Source organism: Borostomias antarcticus, assembly GCF_949987555.1.
Source record: "Borostomias antarcticus genome assembly, contig: scaffold_825, whole genome shotgun sequence".
Taxonomy (NCBI): Eukaryota; Metazoa; Chordata; class Actinopteri; order Stomiiformes; family Stomiidae; genus Borostomias; species Borostomias antarcticus.
In genome coordinates, this window is record NW_028176341.1 from 1 (window position 1) to 16,287 (window position 16,287).

General features: G+C 43.1%; 1 protein-coding gene across 1 annotated transcript; it reads right to left on the minus strand.

Moving 5' to 3' along the window:
* Positions 1-5,877: 5,877 nt before the first annotated feature.
* LOC311328602 (gamma-adducin-like) lies at positions 5,878-13,306 on the minus strand (the record flags this gene model as incomplete). Its single annotated transcript, XM_084462547.1, has 5 exons — positions 5,878-6,359; positions 7,521-7,607; positions 9,138-9,255; positions 12,916-13,002; positions 13,205-13,306. 5 exons carry the CDS (start codon positions 13,304-13,306, stop codon positions 6,106-6,108), a joined length of 648 nt encoding a protein of 215 aa, XP_084318673.1. The 3' UTR covers positions 5,878-6,105.
* Between the last annotated feature and the right edge of the window lie 2,981 nt (positions 13,307-16,287).

A 16,287-nucleotide genomic window follows, 5' to 3' on the forward strand; every position in this document is an offset into this window, starting at 1 on the left:
TTCTGGCTTCGGGTTTCTCTAGTGTGATAGCTGACATTCTACAATGGGAGGGGACTTTGACAAAGTGGCCTATAAATAGTCGATGACGGCCACCGGGTCAATGTGAGAGAGAGAACTAATGATGCGGTGATTCTAGAGTCCGTGACCTGATGCCTTCGCTTCTGCTCCGTGCTGCACTTCCTCACGACGAAGAGACGGTTTCCGGTACGGGGGCCATCGACGTTTCCTGGCCAGCTGTCTCCGTCTTCCATAATCGAATACGGCAGTTATTGATATGTTAAGAGTAACAGTGGGTGAAAGGTCTTCGAATTGTTTGTTTGTTTTGTGTGTCTGCACCCCCCCCCCCCCACTCAAACAGGAAACCTTGCTTTGTTTACTAGCCCTGTTCTCCCACCATGCTAGTATAATGACTGCAGCCTAGCTAGGCTATTGTGCTCCGGACTATGAATAGTCAAGCAGGACGGGGTCCTGGGGAGTCTAACCCCCCCCCCCCCCCCCAAAGACCCGCCATGTTGTTTACCACCAGTCTCCCTCTCTGTAGGTCATCGATATTCACACACACACACACACACACACACACACACACACGCACACACACACACACACTAGGGTTCAGGTGGCAGGGTTAGCCTGCAGTGCTCCATCCTGGCTAGGGAGTAGAGAGGGGGGCGGGGGGTGGCTAGGGGTTAGAGAGGGAGGTGTGGGGGGGGTTAGGGGGTATAGGGATGGTGGGGGGACTCCCAGCAGCTTCATCACATCGTCGCCCACACACCTCGGTCCCCTACCAGCCCGTATTCTCACACTGTAGCATCTGCTAGCCGGCTAGCGCACTGTAACCTTCCCTAATAGGTTAGCAGCGGGCATCCGATGCCCCCCCCCCCCCCCAGACACTGAATAAATCATGCTATTTTCTTGTCCCTGCATCTCCCGTGTCCCCAAGCCCCCCCGGCCTGGAAGGACATGGGCGCGGAGGCGTGCTAGCCTAGCCTAGCCGCCGTAGCAGGAGGCGCACGGAGAAGCCCTAAAATCCCACGTCGATCAGTAGTCATCCCTCACTCATCCGCATTCCTCCCGGAGTATTAAAGCTAGCCAGGGTCAAGTGGTGCCTAGCCTATCGGGGAAGAGGAGGGGGTGGAGGTTAAGTCCCTGAAACCATCCAATCCCGGACCCCCGCCAGCAAGCCATCCATCTGGAGGGGGGGCCGTCTCATTGTTGTGACACACGCAGCAAGATTCCGTCTGGAGAACGGGGGGAAACCTCACACCCCCCTTTCTCTCTCTCTCTCACACACACACACACACACTGTACAGCCCTGCTGTCTCCACTCTGCCCCCCAGGTTAACACGAATTGACTCTGTACGGCCAATCGAACGCTCCGATACTCTGATACGGCCAATCGCACGCTCTTTCACTGATACGCTCAGTCAATAGTTTGCTTACTGACACGGGCAGTAGACGGAGGTCGTCCTAGCCATGCTAGGGTTGCAGGTCAGGTTCAACTCCATGTCGTCTCTCACACGCACAAAAAAAGTCTAAAGATCCTCATTTTCTGTTCGTATAACTTTTATTGTTCATCGCAGGAAATATACCAAAGTGTCATATTGTAATATCACATTCATTTACGCCAGAGATGAAGCAGTGAACGCTGTTGATGACAAGTTTATATAGAAGCTGCTAGTGGGAAAAAAGAAGAGGACAAAGAAAGAAAAAGAGAGAGAATAATAATGACCATGTCCTACTTCCCCTACTTCCTCTCATCTCCCGGCCAGCCAATCAGAATCAGAATAGAACATTCCAACCACTGAATTCCAACCTGACTCAGCCAATCACGATGAGCGGGGCAGAAGAATCAGGTGTGTGCTCATACTGGGCTGGAATATGAACATAATACAACTTTATGGGGTACTATAGACCTGGAGTTGAGGAACATTCTAGAAGGCTACAGTATGAAGCTAAGCTAGCCGCCTAGCGTGCTAAACTTCCTGCTGCACGTCTTGCATATTTCTTCTTTGTTTTTTTTTTCATCTGAGGGAAGAGAAATGTAGTCAAGGCACATCGGAACCACTCACACCCGTGTTCAAACCTTCCTCTCCGGTCGCCTGGCTACACTGTGTAACAGTCTGTGTTTGTTGTGCAAAAAGAGACGCCATTTTCCTTCCTGGCTGTGAAATTGGCTGACATCAGCATGAAATGACCCCTAGCCGTGCGGCCCTCCTGACTGGTTCAGTGCGGTTCTGCCTGGTGTAGGACTGGCGTTAGAAGGTCCCACTCTTTGGTGGTGATGTGTGCACCTTGCGACATGTCCAAGGAAGAAGTGTCATAGTTGTCCAAGTCAAGTAAACCCGTTTCTGATTCTCTTTTAGCATTTCATACTTGTGCCTTCTCCATAACACCATAACACACACACAATGTGTAAAACACACACAACACACACAAACGTGTAAAACAAACACACACACACACTTTATCAAGTAGGCCTACATTCCATTCTCCTAATACCACAGTATCATGTACCAGCTGTGTGTTCATCAGATCCTCACTCATCAGAAGGCACCATGTGGTCGCCTGGGGATGTTTGGTTTGGGAGTCGATCTACTTTTAAACAGACGATACTCTCCGAGCGATGGAAATACCCCGACTCTGCATAGCGTTACAAAGTGTGCATCGTAGTACAACATTACATCATCGGCATATTCAGCAACATATGTAGCATAGCTGAGTTTGTATCCCGGCGCTACGCTGTGGCCTCCATGTGCTTCGTTCAAGATCAGTGTTGCTCCGTTTACGATGAGTAGAACGTAAAATGAGTGCCTATGAGATTATGCTCAACGTAAAATGGTTTGCAGGGATGATGAGATGAGCGTTGTTGAGGAATGCAAGCGTTGTGAATGCAACTCAACGTGAAATAAAATGAATGAACTTCCCGTTTCTTAAAATACAGTTTTTTTTATTTTGTGAATTTACACTGATTAGCAATACATCTAAAAGTAACTCCATTAGATAACCATTGATAGAGGATCTGAACAGGTCACAGAGTGGCTTGTTGGCTCATTCTGACATGCCAAAGGATTCTTTTGTATATTTCTCTTTTTTTTTTCTTTTTTTTTTTAACAGCAAAACAAAATGGAGGATAGAGAGGCATTAGTAAAACAAGGTGCAAACGGTCGGAGATAAAAAACAAATGAAAAAGAATGCGTCCGAGAAGTCGGTTTCTCTATGCTGCGCCGAACGGTTAATAACAAAAGCTCCGTTAAACTAAAAGAGAAAAGGATTGTGGGAAAACATCACTGTGACAGAAATGGGAGGATACAGGTAGAAAACGTTCCGTAAGGAGAATGGCGTGAGAGGAAAAAGTACAGCTTTGAGCGATATGAGAATGTAAGGTGTGTTATTATGGTCTGCCCCCCCCCCCCCACCCCCAACCCCTCCCCCAACAACACACGTGGAACACTTCCTAAAATCCCACGCCCCTGTCCAGCTTCGCGGTTGTGTGTGCTGTCATACCAAAGCAAGCCCCCCCCCCCCCAACCCCTCAGGTTCAGAGCAACAAGCTATTTATTTACACTCTTAAGATGTGCCTCTCTCTCTTTCTCCCTCCATCCCTCTATCCATCCCTCCATCTGTGTCCCGAGTCCAATATTTCACATTGCTAGCTGGGATATTGGTACATCTGGTAAAAAAAAGAAAAATGCAAAAAAAAAAGAAATAAAAGTATAATTCTATTTTTGGGGGCTGAACTTGTCACAATGCGTTCTGGGCTGGCGTGCTCACAGAGGTCAACCTCCATCTCAACAACGTGAGGTACATAGAGGCCCTTTCTAGTTTTCAACTTAAACCGAGAGACAAACATATCCATTTGAAGGTTTTCTCAAAGCCCTTTTTTCTCCTGGACAAGCGGGTGGACAGGAGTGCCATGTCTGTGTGACGGTGTAACGGTTGACAGCGTAACGCCGGTGTGACACGCAGAGTTACAGGTGTCCCCGAGCAACACAAGCACAGCCCAGAGATGGAACATCTCCTCAGAGCCCGGGGCGTTCTGAAGCCGACATGGAGGTCGAGCTGAGTGAGGACCACGTGATTCTGACGCACGCGCGGGCGGGCGGATAAGATCCTCAACCCTTGTCTTGTGATTAAAATACACTAAAACACACCAAAGAACATCAGCGGCCCCATGCTCAAGAGCAATGTTTTTGTTTTTTTTACCGTTTAACTGACAAAAAAGAGCGATAGAACTACAGTATGTTTTGGGTCCAGTTATTTTCCATTTCCTGTTTGTCGTCAATCGAGGAACAGAAATGCTCGACAAGCAGGACACGAATAAATCTTTTTTTTTACTCCCCCCGACACAACTCCCGTTCAGAAACCCAAACCGTATCCAGTCTCCTCCGCACGTTTCCAGCGCAAACCTCCTCTGACGGTCCTACAAACCTCCTTCACTGTTGAAACCCCCCTGCAACTACAATGGTGTTATATTACGTTTACCACAGTAAAAGTGCAGCACAATAAAATAAAGATATAGTTAAATCTATACCCACATATCCAGTTTTCATATATTTCATGTTATATAGTGTTTTTATTTTTAGTAATCTGGACTAGAATATAATTTGACACCAGGCTATGGTACATAGTCAGCTGTATAAATTCAGATTGTTGCTAAAGTCATGCGTAACACTTGTATTCTCTGTAAAAGTATAGAAATGAGTACAAAACAAACGAGTGGACTGATACCAAATGTGTTTCAATTCAAAAGTTCAACAAAAAAAAAAAAACAAGGACAAAATCCAAAATGACTTCATGAGATGATTTATGTGTTAGAATGTAAATGATGTTAAGAGAATATAATATATAAATGTTGATGCTTCACTAAAACGTGATTGGTGTTTCCTGTCTTCCTTGTAGTTTGGCCCAAAAAAAATAATGACATTTCTGAAGAGATGATGTACATAAATGCTACGCGAGTTTAGCGAGTGGTTGGCACCTTTTTGGAGACAGGGTCAAAGTTCAAAGGTCAACCAATAGAAAGCCATGGTTGATGCAGTCCGACGGGTCTCTAAACTCGGGTGTGGGTCCGGTACTGGGGGTGCAGTCTGACCCCAGCCAGGGTCAAGCACACACACACAAATACTGGACCTTATCTCTCTGCTCGGTCTGAATCAAAATCACGCTCAACTGGATGTTTTGAGTTTTGAACAAACTTGTAGTTCACCACGAGCGCAGATGGGAACCTTAACGTCCGCCGGCGTGAGACGGAAAACCGCACGGTAAGAGAGAAAGAGACGGATAAAGATAGGAAATAAAACAAACCCTGTAAGTTTTCTACGAGCGGTTTTCCAGTGTGACCGTCACTTCACGCGGTCTGGGACTGAAGAAGCTCACGGCGTGTCGCCGCGCCTCCGAAGGGCGCGTAGCTCGAGCCAAACCTCCGACGTCCAGAAAAAGAATATTAGTAGAAAGAAAAACGGGCGGGGGAAAAAAAAATCAAACGTGGCGGTGGTCGGGCTAGCGTGGTCGCCACGAGGGGCCGTGTGTGTAGCCTGCGTGTGCGCCGAATGTCCCATCATGCAGTTTGACAACGGCGATGTTGCCCGTCTACATTTAACAACATCACCGCGAGGTACGCGAGGTTTCGGCGTCACGCAACCAGCGGTTAGACGAGAGATGACCGGTAGAGCCAGTTCATTCAGGATCTGGGGAGCGAATCTAAAATGGCGCCCTATCGCGTGTGGTAGCGCGCTCGACCCCTATGTAGTATGCTAGGTAGGGCACTGCCATTCTGCGTTTAAATTTTGCCCCCCCCCCCCACACACACCACCCCACCTTCCCAAAACAATCCTGCACTTTAGCAGAGAGAGAGATTCCTTTAACTTAGAGGACCAATTTATTTCTCTACTCCCCCCATTTCCTTATGGAGAACAGCCATTTTGGAGAAAACAAATCACATATAATTAAAAACAAAAGACAAAAAAAAGGACATTGAACATGTGAAAGACGAAATAAAAGCACGGACATTAAAAGCAGGTGGCCTCCCTCTCCTTCTCCTCCTCCCGACGCCTCACCCCTCCTCCTCTCTCCTCCTCCCCTCCTCCTCCTCCTCTCCTCTCCTCTCTAGGCCTCCGTCTTCTCCTTCTTCTTGTTCTTCTTCAGGAAGGACGGCGTGCGGAACTTCTTCTTCTTCTTGCCGGGCGACTTGGAGGGCGAGCTCTCGGGCGACAGCGCCTCCTCGATCTTGTCGCCGGCGCGCACCGTGATCTCCACGCTCTCCACGCTGGTGGTCAGCTGGCTCACGCGCCGGCTAAGCTCCTCCCCCTCCACGCCGTGGTGGCCGTCCTTCCCGTTCAGCAGCGCGCCGGTGTGGTTCTCTGAGAGGGGGGAGGGGGAGGAGAGGGGGGAGGAGGAGAGGGGAGGAGAGGGGAGGAGGAGAGGGGAGAAGAAGAAAGGAGAGGAGAAGAGGAGAAAGATGAAAGGAGGAGAAGAGAGAAAAAGAGAGGAGATGAGAGGAGAGGAGGGAGGAGAAGAAATGACAGGAGGAGAGGTGAGAAAAAGGGGAAGAGAGGAGATGAGAGGAGGAGAGCAGGAGAGAAGGAACGTTAGAGCGATGGATGGTAACATTAGACAGGTAACAGATAGACCTACTGTACCATAGACAGAGCAAAACAAACACTGTACACTGTCATATCTGTCCCTACGACCGAACACATGATGTATAACATGTTCATGTACGTCTACATACGTGTTGCGTAACCTTTTATGCGCAAAATATCTAGGTTGGCCTGACCTGCCAAAAAAAATGGCCTCCTTCTGCCTCGAAAGAGGCCGACAACCAGTCGAGGGTACTAACGAGTGTGTGTGTGTGTGTGTTTGTTTACGTAACCCGTCTACTAGGATGACAGGCCTTTCTCCGTCACCCGAGCCCTCGGAGGGGAGAATGGGTGCCGGCGTGCATCCTGTTACCCTGCTAAAGGGTGTCTCTTTCAGGGGCGCGCCCGGAACCTTTTCACCCATCACAATAGACGCCCAAAAACAACAAAAAGTGTGACATCAAAAGACGTTGCGTAAGAACTGACCCCGTTCTGACCAGACACACAGCGGGGGGGGAGGGTCGACCTGAAAACGGCGTCCGCGGAAGACACCGCCGCCCGACGAACGCCCGACAACCCCCTGGTTGAGTGCGGTGGTCGTCGGGCGGCGGTGTGTGTGCGCGCGTGTGTGTGAACAGGAAGTGGCGAACAGAGTCATTGTCTGCTCCTCATAATGACGGGAAGTAAGAAGATACAGCGCCGGCGGCGTGCTAACGCTGTCACGCCCCCGACGCGGGGACACCCTCCGCCGAACGCAACTGACTTTTACAAAAAAAAAAAAAAGAAGAAGGAGATTTACAGGAATCTAACGGGCGAGTCGGCGTCAGTTTACACACGCTCACGCAGGCACACACACACACAAACAATACACACACACACACACACACACACACACACACAAACAATACACACACAATCTCTCTCTCTCTGAGCGGGCGATACCTTCTTTAGCAGGGGTCATTATCGGGGACTGTGTTTGAGACAGAGACTGAGAGAGAGTGGAGCCGTCGTCGGAGGTTAGGTCGGCATCTGCAGGAGGGGGGGGGGGGGGGGGGTGAGGGGGGATGAGGTGAAGGGATGAGGTGGGGGGGAGGGGGGGGAGAGATTAGTGATCACACAAGCGTTAAAGACAGACAAGGCGAGCCGTGCACAGCTGCGTTCGCCGGGGGGGTGGGGGTGGGCGCCTCGTTCCTCTCGGCCGTGCCCACGCGGGTCAGAGTTCACGGAGAGAGAGGAGGCGGTTTCAGGAAGTGTACAGTAGAGTGGGCCGGTTTGCTGGACAGAGATTTAAGCATCGGATCAAACGAAGGGAGAATCCACTCTGTTGTCTTGTTCTCTTAAAGCTATTGTCCGTGTCCAGGAATCCAGGTCTGAATCCCGACACCTGACACTCGCTAACTCCTAAAACAATCTCTGGGTCTGATGTGCGCCAGTAGCATTCAGCGTCGTTAGTAAACCTTCTTGCCTTGTTAAAGGGCCATTCCAAAACATTTAATCATCAGCACATTCTGATCAATCACATTCAGTGTTAGACATCCATTAATTCTCGCGCATGTCAGCAGCATGCGACAAAAAACATGATGTTCTACGATAGCCCGGTCCAAAATAGACTGTAAAGTACTCCAGTTCCCAGAGTGCACCTCTGTCCGAGGACAGGAGAGGAACAGACTTATCTGTGGGTGGACAGAACAGGACGTGCGTTAGGAGATTACACACAAGCGCCACATCCAGCAGGCTATCCAGATTGGGCTCTTGGGAGAGTGTGTGTGTGTGTGGAGGATGGTGACAGTGTCATGGTAACCAGACCCACTCGTGGCGGGGGTGTGAGGGTCCTGCTGTGGGGCCAGTCTGTCGGCCATATTAGTCATACACACACACACACACACACACACACACACACACACACGCTCACGTGGAAGCAGACACGCACTCACACTCAGGAATAAACCCTTAGGGAGGGCTGGACTGGATTCTTGACCCTCCCTCTATTCATGTGGTATTGATCGCCCCCCCCCTCTGAAAGGCCGGGGGTCCAGGAGCTGATCTGATGGGATTAGCATTGAGTGGTGGTCAGGAGGAGAACGGGGGGGGGGTCCACACAGATGAGCGCGTGGGGGGGTCTGGGACCACAGAGGGACTAATGGTGGTGAGCATGGGGCTACATATGTGCTTAGAGGAACACCGTGTGTGTGTGTGTGTGTGTGTGTGTGTGTGTGTTTGAGTGTGTGTGTGTGTGTGTGTGTGTTTGAGTGTGTCTAGTGGGTTCCTGCTGCATGTTTACGTAAGACTGTCTTACGCAAAAGTCTCTGTATGGATGTGTTTTGTGCATGTGTGTGTGTGCTATTGTATATGTGTGTGTTCCATCCGTGTGTGTGTGTTATTGTATATGTGTGTGTTCCATCCGTGTGTGTCTGTGTGTGCGCACGTGTGTTGCGTGTGCGCACTTGCATGTGTTCGGTGCGCGCATGTGTGTGTGTTCCGCACGTGTGTATACAGTATGTGTGTTCCGTGTGTGTGTGTTCCGCACGTGTATACTGCATGTGTGTGTGTGTGTCCTACCGTGCAGGCCGAGCTGCCCTCTCTCCACGCTGCCCTGGTGGGCGTCCTGCTCGGCCAGCTGACTGAAGGGGTTGGGGGGCAGCGCATCCATCTGGTCATCATCTGTGGCCACGTAGGGCTGGGGGGGGGGGGGGCAGAGAGAGTGAGACCAGGACCACACACACACACACACACACGCACACGCACACGCACACACACACACGCACACACACTCGGATAATAGTCAATACAGGCACAACATCCACCATGTAGGACCTAACGCTCTTACACACACATGCTAGTGCAACTATGAACAGCTTCCTATCAACGCACTAACACCAGGCTAGACACACACACACACACACACACACACACACACGCACACACGCACACACACACACCTAAAACACACCTAGCTAGATGCTTTGGGAGTACATGATCCAGCCATTGGTGGGACGCACTAATCCATGCAGGAGCACTGTTATTACACGATAATAAACTCAAAAACATGAGATTGATGGCAGTGTCCAAAAGTAAAAGATGGTTTATTACACGGTAATAAACTCAAAAACATGGAGATTGATGGCAGTGTCCAAAAGTAAAAGATGGCCGACTCGACCGACGTGTTAAGTCGCAAAATGTGTTCATCCGTATCAAAACCACAACAGGTAACCCTACACTCATGCAGAGAATGTGGTGGGCCAACCAAAACCAACGCTGGGTGAAATCTAACACACTAGGGCAAACCGCACAAGGTAGCATCCAGGAACCAAAGTAGGGGCATTTACCTTGATTCTCACATGATCCTTCTGACACACACACACACACACACACACGCACACACACACACACAAACACACACACACGCATGCCAAAGGTGGAGAGAGTTAAAATCAGATCCCTTTTCTAGAAAGTCCCTCAGAAATATCCATTTTTGGTGCGGTCTGTTCACCAAGTGACTGCAGCCTCAGAGGACTGGTGTTGTGAAGGCTTTTGGCGACATCTAGTGGCCGGGAGGGGAAATACATGCGTGTGCAGTCTGTCTGCTGGTCTAGTGATTCTGAAGGAGTCTCAGAGCTCTGCTACAGCAGGACACTGGTAGAGTGACCAGATCCATCTCATAGAGGCCTAATCCTGCCAGTTAAGTACAGTTCAATGAGATATATGTCCAGTACATTGAGATGTGTACATTGAGATGTGTTTATATATGTACACACATATATAGAGAGTATAATATTGATATATATATATTCCATAAGTATAATATTGACAATATATATTCCTGTATATATTGATTGATATACAGTAATCCAGTATATAATGATTGATAGAGAGTATAGAGAGTATATAATCCAGTATATATAGATTGATAGAGTATACAGAGTATATAACCCAGTATATATTGATTGATAGAGTATATAGAGTATATAACCCAGTATATATTGATTGATATAGTATATAGAGTATATAACCCAGTATATATTGATTGATAGAGTATATAGAGTATATAACCCAGTATATATTGATTGATAGAGAGTATATAGAGTATATAACCCAGTATATATTGATTGATAGAGTATATAGAGTATATAACCCAGTATATATTGATAGAGAGTATATAGAGTATATAACCCAGTATATATTGATAGAGAGTATATAGAGTATATAACCCAGTATATATTGATTGAGTATATAGAGTATATAACCCAGTATATATTGATTGATAGAGTATATAGAGTATATAACCCAGTATATATAGATTGATAGAGTATTGAGAGTATATAACCCAGTATATATAGATTGATAGAGAGTATATAACCCAGTATATATTGATAGAGAGTATATAGAGTATATAACCCAGTATATATTGATAGAGAGTATATAGAGTATATAACCCAGTATATATTGATAGAGAGTATATAGAGTATATAACCCAGTATATATTGATAGAGAGTATATAGAGTATATAACCCAGTATATATTGATTGATAGAGAGTATATAGAGTATATAACCCAGTATATATAGATTGATAGAGAGTATATAGAGTATATAACCCAGTATATATTGATAGAGTATATAGAGTATATAACCTAGTATATATTGATTGATAGAGAGTATATACAGTATATAACCTAGTATATATTGATTGATAGAGTATAAAGAGTATATAACCCAGTATATATTGATTGATAGAGTATATAGAGTATATAACCCAGTATATATTGATTGATAGAGTATATAGAGTATATAACCCAGTATATATTGATTGATAGAGAGTATATAGAGTATATAACCCAGTATATATTGATTGATAGAGAGTATATAGAGTATATAACCCAGTATATATTGATTGATAGAGAGTATATAGAGTATATAACCCAGTATATATAGATTGATAGAGTATATAGAGTATATAACCCAGTATATATTGATTGATAGAGAGTATATAGAGTATATAACCCAGTATATATAGATTGATAGAGAGTATAGAGAGTATATAACCCAGTATATATAGATTGATAGAGAGTATAGAGAGTATATAATCCAGTATATATAGATTGATAGAGAGTATAGAGAGTATATAACCCAGTATATATAGATTGATAGAGTATATAGAGTATATAACCCAGTATATATAGATTGATAGAGAGTATATAGAGTATATAACCCAGTATATATTGATTGATAGAGAGTATAGAGTATATAACCCAGTATATATAGATTGATAGAGAGTATAGAGAGTATATAACCCAGTATATATTGATTGATAGAGTATATAGAGTATATAACCCAGTATATATTGATTGATAGAGTATATAGAGTATATAACCCAGTATATATTGATTGATAGAGAGTATATAGAGTATATAACCCAGTATATATTGATTGATAGAGAGTATATAGAGTATATAACCCAGTATATATTGATTGATAGAGTATATAGAGTATATAACCCAGTATATATTGATAGAGAGTATAGAGAGTATATAACCCAGTATATATTGATTGATAGAGTATATAGAGTATATAACCCAGTATATATAGATTGATAGAGAGTATATAACCCGGTATATATAGATTGATAGAGAGTATATAGAGTATATAACCCAGTATATATTGATAGAGAGTATATAGAGTATATAACCCAGTATATATTGATAGAGTATATAGAGTATATAACCCAGTATATATTGATATAGAGTATATAGAGTATATAACCCAGTATATATTGATAGAGAGTATATAGAGTATATAACCCAGTATATATAGATTGATAGAGTATATAGAGTATATAACCCAGTATATATTGATTGATAGAGTATATAGAGTATATAACCCAGTATATATAGATTGATAGAGAGTATAGATAGTATATAATCCAGTATATATAGATTGATAGAGTATATAGAGTATATAACCCAGTATATATTGATAGAGTATATAGCCCAGTATATATAGATTGATAGAGTATATAGAGTATATAACCCAGTATATATTGATAGAGTATATAGCCCAGTATATATAGATTGATAGAGTATATAGAGTATATAACCCAGTATATATTGATAGAGAGTATATAACCCAGTATATATTGATTGATAGAGTATATAGAGTATATAACCCAGTATATATTGATTGATAGAGTATATAGAGTATATAACCCAGTATATATTGATTGATAGAGTATATAGAGTATATAACCCAGTATATATAGATTGATAGAGTATATAGAGTATATAACCCAGTATATATTGATAGAGAGTATATAGAGTATATAACCCAGTCCATATTGCTCACCTGTCGAGGCTCGTCGATGGGGATCCCGGCCAGGTGATGGGAACGCGGCCCTGACGTCGTCATGTCACACCTGTTCTGCTCTCTGATCTGGGATTGGGCCAAACGCACAGCGACATCATCAGCTGCGGCCAATAGCAATTGAGAAGGTGGTTTAACTGGAAAAGGTGCATTTTCCCGAGACAGACCGGCGAACAAAACCCAAATCACATCCTGGTATGAGAGCAACATCCTGGTATGAGAGCAACATCCTGGTATGAGAGCAATCACACATCAGGGGCGTCAGGCTAACCTTGTTTCTCTTCTGAAGGACCTCGCTGGGGTCGGTGTTGAGGGGGACGAACTGATTGGGGTCCTCAATTCTGATGGGGGTCCCTGTTTCCTCAGCCCTCATCCACTGTGCCAGGGAAACACACACACACACACACACACACGCACGCACACACACACGCACACGCACACGCACACAGACCACATCCAGGTCATTAACACACCTGTGAGTTGTAGGAATCCCAGGTGTAATTCTCTGACCGGCCAGGAGAGGGCAGCATATTACAAGTGTTGAAATGAGGAGCGATCAGAGCAGAGATGGAGCAGGATTCTTAGTGTGGTTTGTAGTGTGCAGTGTCTGCTGGATTCTTAGTGTGGTTTGTAGTGTGCAGTGTCTGCTGGATTCTTAGTGTGGTTTGTAGTGTGCAGTGTCTGCTGGATTCTTAGTGTGGTTTGTAGTGTGCACTGTATCTGCTGGATTCTCAGTGTGGTTTGTAGTGTGCACACTATCTGCTGGATTCTTAGTGTGGTTTGTAGTGTGCAGTCACAGTATCTGCTGGATTCCTAGTATGGTTTGTAGTGTGCACACTATCTGCTGGATTCTTAGTGTGGTTTGTAGTGTGCACACTATCTGCTGGATTCTTAGTGTGGTTTGTAGTGTGCACACTATCTGCTGGATTCTTAGTGTGGTTTGTAGTGTGCATGGTATCTGCTGGATTCTTAGTGTGGTTTGTAGTGTGCACACTATCTGCTGGATTCTTAGTGTGGTTTGTAGTGTGCACAGTATCTGCTGGATTCTTAGTGTGGTTTGTAGTGTGCACACTATCTGCTGGATTCTTAGTGTGGTTTGTAGTGTGCACACTATCTGCTGGATTCTTAGTGTGGTTTGTAGTGTGCACAGTATCTGCTTTTATTATGCGTGTTTGCAGAGAATGAGCTCACTGTCCTGTGACTGTGATCATGACACACACACTCACTCAACGTCCCTCCACACACACACAAACCTCCGTCACACACACACACACACTCACTCAACCTCCCTCCACACACACACAGACTTCCGTCACACACACACACACACAAACACACTCAACCTCCCTCCACACACACACACTTCCGTCAAACACACTCACGCTCACTCTACCTCTCTCAACCTCCCCTATAGAGGATAAAGATTGATATATGTCCAGTATATACTGATAGATATAGAGGATATAGATTGATATATGTCCAGTATATACTGATAGATATAGAGGATATAGATTGATATATGTCCAGTATATACTGATAGATATAGAGGATATAGATTGATATATGTCCAGTATATACTGATAATTATAAAGGATATAGATGTATATAGTGATAGATATAGAGGATATAGATGTATATAGTGATAGATATAGAGGATATAGATGTATATAGTGATAGATATAGAGGATATAGATGTATATAGTGATAGATATAGAGTATATAGTTGTATATAGTGATAGATATAGAGGATATAGATGTATATAGTGATAGATATAGAGGGTATAGATGTATATAGTGATAGATATAGAGGATATAGATGTATATAGTGATAGATATAGAGGATATAGATGTATATAGTGATAGATATAGAGGATATAGATGTATATAGTGATAGATAGAGGATATAGATGTATATAGTGATAGATATAGAGGATATAGATGTATATAGTGATAGATATAGAGTATATAGTTGTATATAGTGATAGATATAGAGGATATAGATGTATATAGTGATAGATATAGAGGGTATAGATGTATATAGTGATAGATATAGAGGATATAGATGTATATAGTGATAGATATAGAGGATATAGATGTATATAGTGATAGATATAGAGGATATAGATGTATATAGTGATAGATATAGAGGATATAGATGTATATACTGATAGATATAGAGGATATAGATGTATATAGTGATATATATAGAGGATCTAGATGTATATACTGATAGATATAGAGGATCTAGATGTATATAGTGATATATATAGAGGATCTAGATGTATATAGTGATAGATATAGAGGATATAGATGTATATAGTGATAGATAGAGGATATAGATGTATATACTGATAGATATAGAGGATATAGATGTATATTGTGATAGATATAGAGGATATAGATATATATAGTGATATATATAGAGGATATAGATGTATATAGTGATAGATATAGAGGATATAGATGTATATAGTGATAGAGGATATAGATGTATATAGTGATATAGAGGATATAGATGTATATAGTGATAGATATAGAGGATATAGATGTATATAGTGATAGATATAGAGGATATAGATGTATATAGTGATAGATATAGGGGATATAGATGTATATAGTGATAGATATAGAGGATATAGATGTATATACTGATAGATATAGAGGATATAGATGTATATAGTGATATAGAGGATATAGATGTATATAGTGATAGATATAGAGGATATAGATGTATATAGTGATATAGAGGATAAAGATGTATATACTGATAGATATAGAGGATATAGATGTATATAGTGATAGATATAGAGGATATAGATGTATATAGTGATAGAGGATATAGATGTATATAGTGATAGATGGAGGATATAGATGTATATAGTGATAGATATAGAGGATATATATGTATATAGTGATAGATATAGAGGATATAGTTGTATATAGTGATAGAGGATATAGATGTATATAGTGATAGATATAGAGGATATAGATGTATATACTGATAGATATAGAGGATATAGATGTATATACTGATAGATATAGAGGATATAGATGTATATAGTGATAGATATAGAGGATATAGATGTATATAGTGATAGATATAGAGGATATAGATGCATATAGTGATAGATATAGAGGATCTAGATGTATATAGTGATAGATATAGAGGATATAGATGTATATACTGATAGATATAGAGGATCTAGATGTATATAGTGATAGATATAGAGGATATAGACTGATCCAGTATATAGTGATAGATATAGAGGATATAGATGTATATAGTGATAGATATAGAGGATATAGATGTATATAGTGATAGATGGAGGATATAGATGTATATAGTGATAGATA